The 15093-nt window shown below is 38.0% G+C and overlaps 1 protein-coding gene and 1 long non-coding RNA gene across 2 annotated transcripts in view; both read right to left on the bottom strand.

Moving 5' to 3' along the window:
- Positions 1 to 11298, bottom strand: part of LOC110930564 — a 45002-nt gene extending 33704 nt beyond the window's left edge. Inside the window, exon 1 of the mRNA XM_022173919.1 lies at positions 10464 to 11298. Within this exon, the coding sequence (XP_022029611.1) occupies positions 10464 to 11298 (835 nt within the window). The remainder of the gene's footprint in view (positions 1 to 10463) is intronic.
- Positions 11299 to 11671: 373 nt separating this feature from the next.
- Positions 11672 to 13181, bottom strand: LOC110935173. Its single transcript, XR_002588927.2, has 3 exons — positions 13051 to 13181; positions 12473 to 12539; positions 11672 to 11858 (listed from the first exon to the last, which is right to left on the bottom strand). It is a non-coding gene; the product is annotated as an uncharacterized LOC110935173 (long non-coding RNA).
- Positions 13182 to 15093: the final 1912 nt, after the last annotated feature.

Here is a 15093-nt window from a genome sequence, read left to right as displayed (position 1 = left end):
CTTCTTCAGCACACTTGCTTATTTTCAGAACAGCCTCAGTTTTCTCTATCCAGCGTAGAGCTGCAATGGGTCCTTCATTGCCCGAGAATTCTATTGGTTTACAGGACCAGAATTCTTTGTAAGAACAACCATATGGTATGGTTCTTCTTCTTTTGGGAATGGGCGCTTGAAATACGAGTCCATTGTTCACGCTGTGTTCCGGTTCACTTGGTCGTTTACTACTATGCTTACTTTTATTATTTGCTTCTTGAATCGTTTGAATAATAAATGGCATTGCATCTATAATTCCTTGTGCCACTATGTGTTGAACGGCACTATTATCCATTTGGTTTCCATTATTGTTGTCCGGATTCTCATTAACCACGTTAATGTTACTCTGGTTATTGTTATTCAGATTATCTTGATTTTCCTCGTCGGCCATCTGAATTTTAAACAATTACCAAATATTAATATCACAAATAATATTTGAATATAGCCAATCACATGACACGCACTTTTAGCCAAAAGCGTCGAGCATTGCGACTTTTACTCTATTTATATAGTATGCATCATTACACACTAGTACTGAAATTTAAATTACAATACCAGCTGAAATGTAAAGCTACAATACTAATAGTAGGCATCCGTAGTGTTTTTTTTTTCACATACACACATATATTATTATATTATTATTATTATTACTACTACCGTTCCTGCCATCACATTCACTGATATGGATTCATCCAAAAATCCATATTACGCTCGTCGTATTTCCATACGAGGCGTTCTCCCACCCGTCGCATTCTCTCACTGCTTTCTAAAATTTCCTCACCGAAGGTCCTAAGTTCTTGGACATTTTCTGCACTCATTGGGGGTGCTGGTTCTAGGACAGGGTTTGGAACTTGTGGTACGGGTTCCTGATATGGAGGCATAGGGGCCTGGTACGGGTATGGATTCTCTAAAATTTCCCTAACATATGCATCACTAATGTTGTAGGGATCTTGAGGATCTAACCCTGGGTAAGCTCCTAAGTTGGGTATTGGCACATTTTCCTGTATTGGGTTTTGTTGCACGTAGTCCCTAACATCGTCCCACCATGGGTCGTAGTTGTTTGGGTCTAGGGGATTTGGTGCAGGTACCCTAGGTATCTCCTCCGGGTTGTAATCAGGCATTTCTATTTGATTTTCTATTTCCATGGGTTGGTCAGGATTTTGTGGTTGGGGTGCTAGCATTTGTTCCAGGTTTGGGTAAGCAGCAGTGGTTGCTAAAAAATGGATATTAGCAATACCCCTATTGAGCATATCCTGATTATAGGCATCAGTCTCTCTTTTTGCTGCGGTTAACACTCACTGTTCCTCCAACTTTTTCATACGTTTCCTACGCTCGTGCGCTCCCCTACTGAACCATCCCCTCTTTTTTTGAGGAAATGGCTCTTCAGATTGAGCCTTAAACACAAAGATTCCTTCTTCCGTGTCAGCAGAATACCCTGAGAGGGCAGGCTGAGAGGAGGAGGTGCCTTCGCTCCTAGGCGAACCAGACAATTGACGATACGCGTCAGAGGGTCCTTGGTCGGTCATACTGTAAACTAACAAATAGTCAGATAACACATAGCAAGAAAATACAATTATGCACGTATTTCTATAATTTATTTCCTAACACTTTGAATTTTGATGTCAGCAGAACACTTCTGTGGCTGAATCAGTGGCATGGCTCTGATACCACCTTCTGTCACAACCCCCGATCCCACATTCCCGGGAACGTGCGGCCGCGAGCCAGTTTCGGTGGTATCACGTTATTACTTATTTGGCAGCGGAAATTTTCATCAGGACCGTAGTTAGGAAATATTAAATCAGAGTAAACCACCATATTTTATAATATTAAACACATGGGTAAAACCCAAGTTTTTATTACAAACTGATTTACAGGGATAAATCCCACTTTATTGAAATAAACGCTTTCTTTTATTCAGGTAACTTTTATAGTCACTTTTCCAAGCCTTCAGTGCTGTCCAGCTGGCTTCTAATTGGCTTTCACATTTTGTTACCTGAAACGCGTTTTAAAAACATTTTGTCAGTGGAAAATACTGGTGAGTGAATCCCAGTTTAATCAAGAAATATTAATTTAATTTAAACAGTATCGAGAGCGATTACAATGTTTATATCTACACAATTACTCATTCAGTACTTGCCACTCGACCGGATCTGTGGCTATGGTCATATCACACATTGGCTAACTCTTCGTCCAATTGTGAAGATTATCAAGTACTGTATACAAAACCCCATAATACCGGCAGTAATTGAAGAATTACAAAGACTCAATCACTGCTAAATTGCATTGTAAAATATTTAAGGTTTTGTAAAAACAGTTTGGTAAAAAGGAGATTACTCACATTGCTATCTTAGGGTTTTCAGTAGTGAATTCCTGGGAATAATCTATAATTCACACAAATGCACGTGTGTTAGTATAATAACCCATTTTAACATTAGTAATACCCTCCCCGAGACGGCATTCCAACGACTACGTCGGGCAGAACCACGACAGCCGTTACGGAACCCTAGATCAATCGGGCAGCGTATCTAATACGTCTCCAGGGGTTATAATACTTACATCGTAGCAGAACCTCGCTAATTAGGGGGTATAATGCCCGGGTATAGTAACGCCACTACAGAAATTAAGATTGAGAAAAGAAAGTTGAACGAGCAGACTGAAGGCCGATGGCCTCTATTTATAGGGCTGCTAATGGACTCTCTCGCGGCCCGCGTGGGATATGGGCAGGGCTTACGCGGCCCGCATGGCCTAGGGGTCTAGGCGTAGCTGATCCAGGTCATCACCTAGGTTCAACACGCGTTATGACACGTGTCATTACCGGGCTGTGCCACAACTTGGGTCACTCGCGGCACGCATGAACTTAAACGGAACCATACGCGGCCCGCATGAACTAAAGAATTCAGCGGAGTCCGGTTACACCCTCACACGGCCCGCGTAGGTAATTGGGGTGGGTCTATGCGGCCCGCCTCAACTTAATATTTATAGTTTTTAATTTATTTTATATATTATAATCTATTTTGGCTCGGTTTTCACATACGGGGTGCATATAAAAACATATTGAGACATTTTAAGATATATTAGGGTGTCAGAACTATTATGAGGGTGTCGGTTTTATCAAGGGTTGTTATATTCTCCCCACCTTGTTTTAGAGCTCGTCCTCGAGATCTACTGGAACAAGTGTGGATATTTCTTTTGCATTTCTGATTCAAGCTCCCATGTGTACTTAGGTCCTCTTTTGGAGTCCCATTTCACTTTGACCAGAACTAATTTCTTATGCTTGAGATTCTTAATTTTCCTATCTTCAATCTGTAGAGGTCTTTCTACAAACTTGAGTTGTTCATTTACTTCTATATCTTTAAGAGGTATTATGAGTGATTCATCGGCTAGACACTTTTTGAGATTAGATACATGAAATACATCATGTATTCCTGCCATTTCCTCTGGCAGTTGTAGCTGATAGGCTACAGGTCCTACTCTTTTAAGAATCTTGAAAGGTCCAATATACCTTGGACTTAGCTTTCCTCTTTTGATGAATCTTACTACTCCTTTCCAAGGAGAGACTTTTAATAATACTTTATTTCCTACTTGAAATTCCAATGGTTTGCGTCTGTTATCAGCGTAGCTCTTCTGTCGATCACGCGCTGCTTTCAGTCGTTCCTTGACTTGAATGATTTTGTCAGTTGTTTCTTGTACTATCTCGGGTCCAGATAGTTGCTTTTCCCCAATTTCTGCCCAACAGACTGGGGTTCTGCACTTTCGTCCATAAAGTGCTTCGAATGGTGCAGCATTGATACTTGTGTGATAACTGTTATTATAAGAAAATTCTATTAAAGGTAAGTGTTCGTCCCAATTACCTCCGAAATCAATTACACAAGCTCTAAGCATGTCTTCCATTGTCTGGATTGTCCTTTCGCTTTGCCCGTCTGTTTGAGGATGATAAGCTGTGCTTAAGTTCAACTTGGTTCCCATTGCTTTTTGGAAACTTGACCAAAAATGAGAAGTAAAACGGCTATCCCTATCAGAAACAATTGATAAAGGAATTCCATGTAATGAAACAATTTTATTTACATATAATTTGGCTAATTGTTCCATACTAAAGGTTTCCTTCATTGGTAGAAAATGAGCTGACTTGGTTAGCCTATCTACAATCACCCAGATTGTATCACTACCTTTTCTAGTTTTGGGTAATTTGGTAACAAAATCTATTGTTATTAATTCCCATTTCCAAACTGGCATTTCTAATTGTTGTAACAAACCTGAGGGTTTCTGATGTTCAGCTTTAACTTGTGAGCAAGTTAAACATTTAGAAACATAAGTTGCTATATCCTTTTTCATCCCTATCCTCCTGAATTTTTTCCTTAAATCCTGGTACATTTTATCACTTCCTGGATGCATCGTATATTTAGATTTATGAGCTTCTTCTAATATACGGTGACGTAAATTTCCTAATTTAGGTATCCACATTCTCTTTTTATGGAATCTCCAAATTCCATCTGTTCCTTGTTCTAATTCCTTAATCATTCCTTTTAATTTTTCAGTATCCTTTTTGATTACTGATTCTTGTGCTTTTCTAATCTGATCATTTAAATCTACTTGTAGATTTAATTTAAGAGAACGTATCCTTTTTGGCTTTTCGTGATACTTCCGACTTAAAGCATCAGCTACCACATTTGCTTTTCCTGCGTGATACTGGATATCACAATCATAATCACTAAGTAACTCCATCCAGCGTCTTTGTCTCATATTCAGTTCTTTTTGCCCAAAAATATATCTTAAGCTCTTATGATCTGTGAATATGGTAAACTTACTACCATAAAGATAATGTCTCCAAATTTTAAAGGCAAAAATTATAGCTCCTAATTCCAAATCATGGGTTGAATAATTTTCTTCATGACTCTTAAGCTGTCTAGATGCATAAGCTATAACCTTTTGACGTTGCATTAATACACATCCATAACCTAACTTAGAAGCGTCACAAAAGACTACAAAGTCTTCATTTCCTTCCGGTAACGCTAGTATGGGTGTATGGGTTAATCCTTGCTTAAGGATTCTAAAAGCTTCTTCTTGTTTTGGTCCCCATTCAAACTTAACAGATTTACAGGTTAACTTAGTTAAAGGAATGGCTATTCTAGAAAATCTCGGATAAATATTCTATAATAACCGGCCAATCCTAAGAAACTTCTAACCTCAGTTGGTGACTCAGGGGTTTTCCATCTGGTAATTGCCTCGATCTTTGTTGGATCTACATGAATTCCTTCATGATTAACTAAATGTCCGAGAAATTGTACCTGTTCTAACCAAAATTCGCACTTTGAAAAATTAGCATAAAGCTTTTCCTTTCTCAATAAACTTAAAAGTAAGTGCAAGTGCTTTGCATGCTCCTCTTTACTTTTAGAGTAAATCAGAATATCATCTATGAAGACAATTATGAATTTATCCAAATATGGTTTACATATTCGGTTCATCATGTCCATAAATGCGGCTGGGGCATTGGTTAAACCAAATGACATGACAGTAAATTCATAATGACCATACCTTGTTCGGAATGCGGTTTTAGGAATATCCTCTTCCTGTACCTTTAATTGATGATATCCTGATCTTAAATCAAATTTAGAGAAAAATCAAGCTCCTTGAAGTTGATCAAACAAATCATCGATCCTCGGTAATGGATACTGATTCTTAATCGTGACTTTGTTCAATTCACGATAGTCAATGCACCTACGCATTGATCCGTCCTTCTTTTTAACAAATAAAATCGGCGCTCCCCATGGCGATGAGCTTGGCTGTATGAATCCTTTCTCCAACAATTCATCTAGTTGTTTCTTCAGTTCTTGCATTTCCGCAGGTGCCAAACGGTAAAAACATATTGAGACATTTTAAGATATATTAGGGTGTCAGAACTATTATGAGGGTGTCGGTTTTATCAAGGGTTGTTATAGATGCAAATCTTTCTAATCTTGGATTTGATAAATCTAAAGTTGTTTGTTTTCGTTGTAGGGAGAAAGGCCACTTTAAAAGAGAGTGCAAGAATCAGGTGCCGAGAGGAGCGAAGGAGTCTGCCGGGAAAGATGATTATTATAGGAAAACCATTTATCATCAAATCACTCATCAACCACATCAACAAAAAGAACCTCAAACGGCACATGGAAAAATGATCGAGGATGCAAACAGGAAAGCTTATTATGGCATTGTTGATCAAGGTGATGAGAAAATGGCTAGAGGATTTAGCTGGGACAAATACATTCCAGCTGATTCAAATGTTCATGCTTTCATTGCACATATTGTTCGAAAGCCAGAAATGCTGAAGGAATGGATGGAAGTGTTATCTGATGAAGAGAAGAGTGAAGATGAAGGATCTGTTTCTTCTGAAAACAGTTCATCAGAAACAAGTGATGATGAAGAAAGGGAACAGATAAATTTGGGAAAAACTCATTTATCTTCTGACACTTTTGAATTTTATTTTGCAGAAAAATTGAAGAAATTGAAAGAGAGGAAAGCTGCAAAGGAAATGAAAGAAGTCAAAGTGATTGAGAAGATTGTGGAAGTTGAAAAAAGAGTTGAAGTCGAGAAGATCGTTGAAGTCACAAAACTTTGTCTTACATGTTTAGAGTCTTGTAAACAATGTATAGAAAAAGATGAGAGGTTTAGTGAGTTAGAAAAGTTGAAAGAACAATTGTTGTTTGATGTAAAGAACTTGAAAACGTCGTATGATGTATTAAACAGACATGTGAATAGTCTGGAGAAGGCAAACTCTGAACGAGAGAAAGCTTTGAAGATGATGAATGCTACAATGATGACAAAGCAGAAAGAGATCAACTTGTACATTGAAGAATGTGCAAAGTGGAAGAAAGAGTTGGATAATGAAGCAGCTGAGAATGAAATAATCAGAAGATTACTGCAAAGTTACAAGGGTTGTGACTACATAATCGATAGAATTTATCCAACAGTAGAAGGTTTTGAAGCGTTTAAAGATGAAGAAACAAAGCCTAAGAGGAAGAATGATACTGGTAAGAAACAGGGTGTCTGTTATAATAAGTGTCCGCCTCCAATTTGGGAAGGGTACTCACCTAGAAAACCTAACGAGGAAGAACTAAAACAGGCGGTCAATATTAAGTTAGAATCCGAGATAACCGATGTTTTACCAGACAATATTGACGTCATGTTCACAGCGTCCGTCACAGATCATGAGTCCGATTTGATAAAACGAGTGGTCGATCAGGTGTTGGAAAAGGATGAGGAGTCTGAGTCAAAGTCCGAGTTCGAAAGTTCGTGTCAGTCAGTCAGGAGTTCAAGTTCGTCCGAAAAGAGTTCAAAATCGTCAGGAAAACGGGTTTATAGTATAGAATTTTTGTTATCAAAATCTAATTTGAATGATGAAACATTTGAAGTTGTGTATACTTTGAATGATTCTGACAAATTATATTTTGATAAAGAGTTTCCAATAAGAGGTGTTAAAAATGAATTGATCAAAAAGGTTTTCAAACTTACAGAAATTAATATTTCTGAAATAAAAGATTTACATCTTACTGGTAAACCTAAACTTTACACCTCAAGAGTACAACAAAGATTAAACAAGAAAAAAGGTTACAATTCTGGTTCTGGTTTTCAAAAGAAATCAAACCAAAATCGGAGCTACAAAAAGAAAGGACTTGGTTTTACTCCACCAGAAAACTATAAAAATGAAAAATTTTCTAAAACAAATACAAAATTTGTTTCCGGTACAAGCTCAGAAGAGGAAGCAAAAAGCCCATTCTGGAAACAATCTAACCAAGAATTTCTTGCCGAGAAGAAAAAGAATGGAGCTTATGTGAAGAAAGAAACAAGAACTTGTTTCCGATGCAATGAAGCTGGTCACATTGCATGGAACTGTCCGAAAGCGACAAACAGAAAACAGGGAGTTTCTGGAAAACTGAAACAAGTTGTTGTTGATAAAACCGAACCACTGACTGAAAAATTTAAAGTTTTCAAAAATTCAACATTTGAAGTTGGTGAGTGTTCGAAGAGATTTTACAGGCGTAGTGTGAAACTTGACAACCAAAAATGGGTTGTTATGAAATCTGAGGTAAAATCTGGTGATGAATCTGATTCCACAAAATCAGAGGAGCCACAGTTTGATGAGGGTGATAAAACTCAGTTCCTTCAATGGATGATGAGAACTTTCCACCATTGAGGACTGAAAATTTTAAAAGGAAAGTTGGAAAGTCTGAAATCTCAAATCAGGGTTATTCTGAAAAGGATAATTTTGATGTTGAGAAAGCATTTAATGGGAAAGTTAAGAAGATTTTCGGAAAAATGGTTGATGGGAAGGTGAAAGGTGTAAAATATTTTTACGCTAAGAAGAAAGCAACTTACACCCCAACAAAATCTGAATTGAAATCATCCAAGGCTGGTCAGGCTTGGGTGGACATTTTCTTTGCTTGAAAAACCTGACTTGCCGGAGATCCCAAGTTTGTAATCGTGGATCAGGAATCGGCATCTTTCATGTTTAATAAGGTTGTTTTGAAAGTTCTTAAAATTGTTAAAACTTAAAGGTTAAAGGACTAAGCCGGAGCTTCCAGGTTGGTAAGTGCGAAGCAGGAATCGGCATTCTGATTGGTAAAATGTTTTGTGTAGAGGTGACATACCTACAAGTGGTATTGTTTGATTATTTTTATAAAGTGGTACATGTTGCTTAATTGCTTAATGGTAAATCAGGGACATTAATTTGTATTTGATTTACTAACTCATGATAACACAAAGAACAAGATGATGAACCATATCCCCATATTTTAACATGTGGTTAACCTACAAGTGCCTACAACTGGTAAAAACAAACTCATTTTCCGGAAAAATCATTTTGATTAAAACAAACTTAAGTGTTTTGAAATCTAAATGAGAAAATGGTTTGTGAAAGGGGGAGTTCTGATTGTTTATGCCGAGTGAATTGAGATTTGATGTGATTCGATGTCAGTTGTCAAATTTCTGTACAGTTTGTTTTAAATTTCATGTTTCTAGTGGGTCAAGAGTTTAGTCAAGTTTTCAAATTTCCTTTGAAATTTGTTTGCATTTTAGGGGGAGTAGAAAATTTCAGAAAATCCAAAAACATTAGAAAATTTGAAAAAGCCAAAAACATGATAAAATTCAAAAATGAGTTTCGTTGTGAAAAGAGGAAATGATAGTACATCAGTAGGCTGTCATAACATGCTAAAGAAATGAAAAGATAAAATGTGATAAACAATCTCACTGAGGATGTTCCAGTAGGTTTTTACACACTTAGTAAATTGTGACGAGATATAAACTAAATTTCAAACTTGCTTGTTCTGTGGGTTAACACAAACTTGGATATATAGGTAACCCCTGAAATCTTGTTTGAAAGGTCCCTTATTCTGAGATACTAGGTCATTATGCTCAGTGATATCTGGGGTATTATCCCGGGACTTCTGCTGTATGGAAGTACTGACCTAGTCCCCGGATAATGCTTTCCGCAAAAGCTTGAAACATAGCTTCGCCCTCAGCATGCTGATGAAACAATAAAATTGATAGTCGCTGCTGTTGAAATCAAAAGATCCTCTAAAGGGGACACACCGAAAAGCCGAAGCCGTCATCTCTCTGCGTATATGGAAGTATCGACCTGAGCTCTCACGGCCCTCGCATCTAACCCCTATACATATATCAGCTGTGGTATACTCACCTGTAAGACTGAATATTGGGATCTGGATACGGGAGTATATTCAAGTAGTGAGACACACGAATAAGTCAGTATCTAAGACATTAACATCGTATCTCGGATCAATTGAACTTTGTGTAAGAATTTCAGTGGACCGATATACTGACAATCTAGGTGAATTGTTTTGAACTGAAAATGTAATCAAGCTTAACGGTGTTAGTGACATGTCTCATAAACTGATATGATCCTCTTACACGAACTCACAAAAATATGTTTGTAAATATTTCATTTTTTACATTCTCGTGCTTTTACAAGTGGTGTCAATTATTTTTTTTAAAAATCCAAAAAGATTTTGTATGTGTTTTAGCATAAACTTTTGAAAAAAATAAAAAAGATTTTCGACAACTGATGTTGGAAAGCTGATCTTCAAAATTCCAAAGTGCTAGACATGATGATCTTGTTGTGAGGGGGAGTGGAGTGTGTCTAAATTGTCAAAATAATTTTGTTTTGATTAATCAACAAGTGGTTCATCTTAGAGAAAGTAATCTGAGGAAAAGTTGTAGTTGGTGAACTTATTTCTGAGGAAGAGTTAGTGTTAATTCTTTCAAATTGTTATTTTTAGAAAATTTATTTCTGGGGTTAAGAATGTGCAGGAATAGCCAGGTTTCAATCTTGGATCTGAAGTTAGAGGTCGTGTGCCCCGTCTTATTACATATGGGACATGGCTTGTCTTTGAATCGACATTCCCCCTTGTGTCCCTTCCCGCAGACTTTACAACTTGGCGACCCACCTTTAGCATCCACCTTCTTTCCCGATTCTCCCGTTCGGGCTTTCTTTGTAGGGCTTGGATTTACATCATGTGCCCTTCGCTCACCTCTTTCCACTTGTTTCTTTAACTCGATTTCACGTTCCCGGGCGGTGTTGATAATCTCCGTGAGGGTCTCGTATTTTGACGGAGTCATAAATTCCCGGTATTCAGCACTCAGCATGTTGTAATAGTAATATATCTTTTGTTCTTCAGTGGTGACTAACTCGTCACAAAATCTGAGCTTATCCATGAAGATGCCCGTGATCTTATCGATTGTTTCACCCTTTTGTCTCAGCTGGATGAATTCTTCTTTGATTCTGTTAATAACCGCTTTGGGGTTGTGGTGTTTAAGGAATGGTACCTTAAACTCGTCCCAAGTCATAACCCTCGCCGCTTCGGCTCCCATTTCCTTCTTTTTGTTATCCCACCAATCCTTGGCTTGATTTCTCAATTGACCCGTTCCGTAAGCAACAAAGTCACCTACGTCACAATGGGTTCGTTCAAACACTCCTTCAACATCGCTTATCCATCTTTGGCAAATTATCGGGTCGACCTCCCCGTTATAGATTGGCGGTTTACACGCCATGAATTCTTTGTATGAGCAGCCTATACGTTCTCCCGTTTTGTCTTTCATAAGGTTGACCGTATCCTCCAACCTTTTAACTCGTTCTTCTACGAGTGACAACACCGTACCTTGAATCTTGTCTATAAACCCAGATAGACTCCTTTCAATTGCCTTTCCTACTTCCTCGGCAATTATTTCTTTCATTTGTTCGGTGCTTGTCGGCACCGGATCATTATTGCTCCCTTTCGACATCTTGAAACTGAAATGTTTACATCAAGCGTTAAACATTTCATTTATGACATTACTTTGTTTGTTTCGGTTTAGCCAAGTTCCTAACTTGCTTTAACCGTTCACATTTAATGCACTTTCCGGGTTTGAGTGTGTTAACACACTCTTCCCATGCATATCAATTCGTTTCTCATTCCTTACATAAGACCTAATCCACTAACATAATAAGTTAATTCTTACCGGACGATCGATCAAGCTTGAACCGAACACTTTGTTGACAACCTTAAGCTCTGATTACCAACTTGTAACACCCTTAAATTTTTCACTTGATTTTAATAATAAAATACACCATTTTTGTCAAAATATTGGTTAAGTGACATAACATTCGTTAACGGAGTTCAAAAGTACGTTAACCTTAGTCAACTAATGACTAGGTTAAAACATTTCAAAAGTAGTTTAACAAGTGTTTACAACCCATACACAAAGTCTACTAAAGATTTAAAACATCGCGGAAGCTTCTAAATGTAGTGTTCGGTTCTTCAAAGTTTGCTTGACCGTCATCCGTAATCCGTGAGTACCTAGAACTGAAATGTTTACACAAACATTTGTGTTAGAACGCTAAGAAATAATACTTGATCAAAATTACAATCAAAGTGAACTTGAGTATTTTCAATTATACAAAATATACACAGATTCAGGCTCTACCGTAACTTACGGTTCCACCGTAAGTTACGGTGGTCAATTTACTATAATGGTCCACCGTAAATCAGTAGATCCCCACCGTAGCCCTCTGAACTTTACCGTAAGTTACGGTGACACCGTAACTTACGGTAGATCCTGCACATATGAGCTTTGGCTTTTTGTTTGTTTTGCCTACACCTTTTTCTCGAATTCTTATTCTATCAAACCAACATAGTGATTTATCGTGCTTTAGTAACTCAATGTTTAATCAATAACCACAAACAAATCAATCGTATTACAAAGCAAAATCCATGCTTTATTTGATTATTCGACCCGTTTGGCTCGTCTAAGGAATCCTCCCATATGACGACTACCAACGAGTCCCAACCAAATTTTAGACCAATTATTCAATATAGCGACATCGTCGCTTTAATTCAAAACAACCCATATTCTAAAATTCACTACACATAATATAAACATCAACACTTACTTAATTGTAACGGGTCAAGTTACATACCTTCAAAGTAGGCCCTTCAAACGTGGTTCGCCACTCGCTTGCCCGCTTGACGCTCCTGCGTCCTTTCCTATAGAGTCCATTTATAACATATTTAGAACTCTCTTTAATTCACAATACGCATAATACACCGTAACATCATAATTATGCGTTTTAGATTAAATTTCAGTTTTAAGCCTTCTTTGAGGCATTATCACAAACACTTTATGGGCAGATTTTTACATGATTAATTATCAAGTTCTCTAGCTTATCACCTTGTCCTAGGTTCAATTCAATCAACCATTTTTACATGAACTTTATCCTTATGAATTCAGAAATCGTTTCATAATTGTAAATTTACACTAGAACAACCCTCAATTCCCTAAGGTTTATCAAGTTCTACATAACCCACTAACCACCTACGAGGGTGTTCATGGTTTTGCTAGATTAACACATGATTTCAACTTGTATTTGTCTAGGGTTTGTCCCTAGACACTATAGTGTTCTTATTCTACCCAATTAACAAACATGCAGTACCTAATTTCAGATTTCCCAAAATTGTGAGAATTTCGAGTAGAGAAATTTCACCAATTTTTACATACCTTGTAACCCTCTTGCTGTGAGGATCACTAATCTTAGCTCTAACTTCGATTTGGGACAGATCTTGGCCTTCAATTTGTAAGATTTTGAAGAATTTAGGGCTTGAAGAAAAAGCTCCTGGTCGCCCCTTTTGTTTTGGTCGACCAACACACCTTTTGTGTGTGTTGGTGTGTGTGTTTTGGTTACTAATTGAAAGTAATTTCAATTTTAACACTTTCAGTCCCTTAACTTTTGTTTTAATCCATTAACTACTTATAAGTGGTTCCCTAACTAGGTTAGTGCCATTCATAGGTAGTTTATTTTACTAATTTATTCACAACACGATTTTTAACTAAAATATTTTTATTTTCGGGATGTTACAAGTCCATCCCCCTTAAAAAGGGTTTCATCCCCGAAACCAAGGTACGTACCAAACAATGTAGGGTAGAGACGTCTCATCTCTTCTTCGGACTCCCATGTAGTGTCCAAACCTTTCCTGTGCTCCTATTTGACCTTAACTTGATTAATCACCTTGTTCCTCAAACTTTTCTCTTTACGATCTAAAATCGCAATTGGTTTTACTGCATAGTTGAGACTGTTATCCACCTCGATATCATCATAGTGGATATGAGTGGTTTCGTCGGCCAAACATTTTCGGAGGTGTGACACGTGGAACGTGCTATGAATCCCACTCAACTCTTCGGGTAATTCGAGACGATAAGCTACTTTGCCAACCCGTTCAACGATCCTGAATGGCAGAATAAATCTCGGGCTTAGTTTCCCCCTTTTTCTGAATCTAATAATGCCCTTCCATGGGGAAACTTTTAGCATAACCATGTCACCAACCTGAAATTCAATTGGCCTATTCCTTTTATCTGCATACGCCTTTTGCCTATCTTGAGCCGCTTTCAAGTGTGTCCGAACTATGTCAATTTTCTTATTCGTAGTTCGGATTATATCGGTAGGTGCTATCCCTCGTGGACCCACTTCTCCCCAACATACCGGAGTTCGACATTTTCTGCCATATAACAGTTCATACGGGGCCATCTTAATGCTCGCGTGATAGCTATTGTTATATGCAAATTCGACCAAGGGTAGATGGACATCCCAACTACCTCCGAAGTCGATAATGCACGCCCGCAGCATGTCTTCCAACGTTTGTATTGTTCTTTCACTCTGCCCATCCGTTTGTGGATGGTAAGCAGTGCTAATGAACAATTTAGTTCCCATTTGTTCCTGAAATTCTCGCCAAAACTTCGAAGTAAACCGAGTATCCCTGTCTGACACAATGGATATCGGTACCCCATGCCGTGCTATGATTTCATTGGTATACACTTCCGACATCTTCTCGGATGTATATGTCTCACGTATTGGGATAAAGTGGGCACTTTTCGTTAGTCTGTCTACGACTACCCATATAGATCGTACCCACGGTTAGTTTTGGGCAATTTGGTCAACAAATCCATGGTGATTTGTTCCCACTTCCAAATTGGAATGTCCAACGGTTGAAGTTTACCGTATGGTTTTTGGTGCTCCGCCTTGACTTGTAAACATGTCAAGCATTTCTCTACTTTCTTCACCACGTCTCTTTTCATCCCGGGCCACCAATAGTTTTGCTTTAAATCATTGTACATTTTAGTCGCTCCCGGATGAATCGAATATCGGGATTTATGGGCTTCTTTAAGTAAAAGTGTCTTCACCCCACAAGTGTTTGGAACCCATATTCTTCCAAATCGAGTCTTCAACCCGTTATTCCCATCCGTCAAATCTTTTAACTGCCCGATTATTCTTTCCTTCTTCCAATTCTCCTCTTTTACTGCTTCTAATTGTGCCTCTCGAATACGTTTAAGTATACCCGAGGTCACCACGAGTTGCATCGACCTTACCCGTATTGGGACGTAATCCGCTTTTCTGCTCAAAGCATCCGCTACCACATTTGCCCTTCCGGGGTGGTAGTGTATTTCACAATCAAAATCCTTCACCGTTTCTAGCCATCGTCTTTGTCGCATATTTAACTCTTTTTGATCAAAGAAGTATTTTAAGCTCTTGTGGTCGGTGAATATGAT

The sequence above is a fragment of the Helianthus annuus genome, chromosome 1, assembly GCF_002127325.2.
Source record: "Helianthus annuus cultivar XRQ/B chromosome 1, HanXRQr2.0-SUNRISE, whole genome shotgun sequence".
In the NCBI taxonomy this organism is placed as follows: Eukaryota; Viridiplantae; Streptophyta; class Magnoliopsida; order Asterales; family Asteraceae; genus Helianthus; species Helianthus annuus.
The sequence above is the reverse complement of the archived record's forward strand: the minus strand, read 5'-3'. Positions and strand labels throughout refer to the sequence as shown.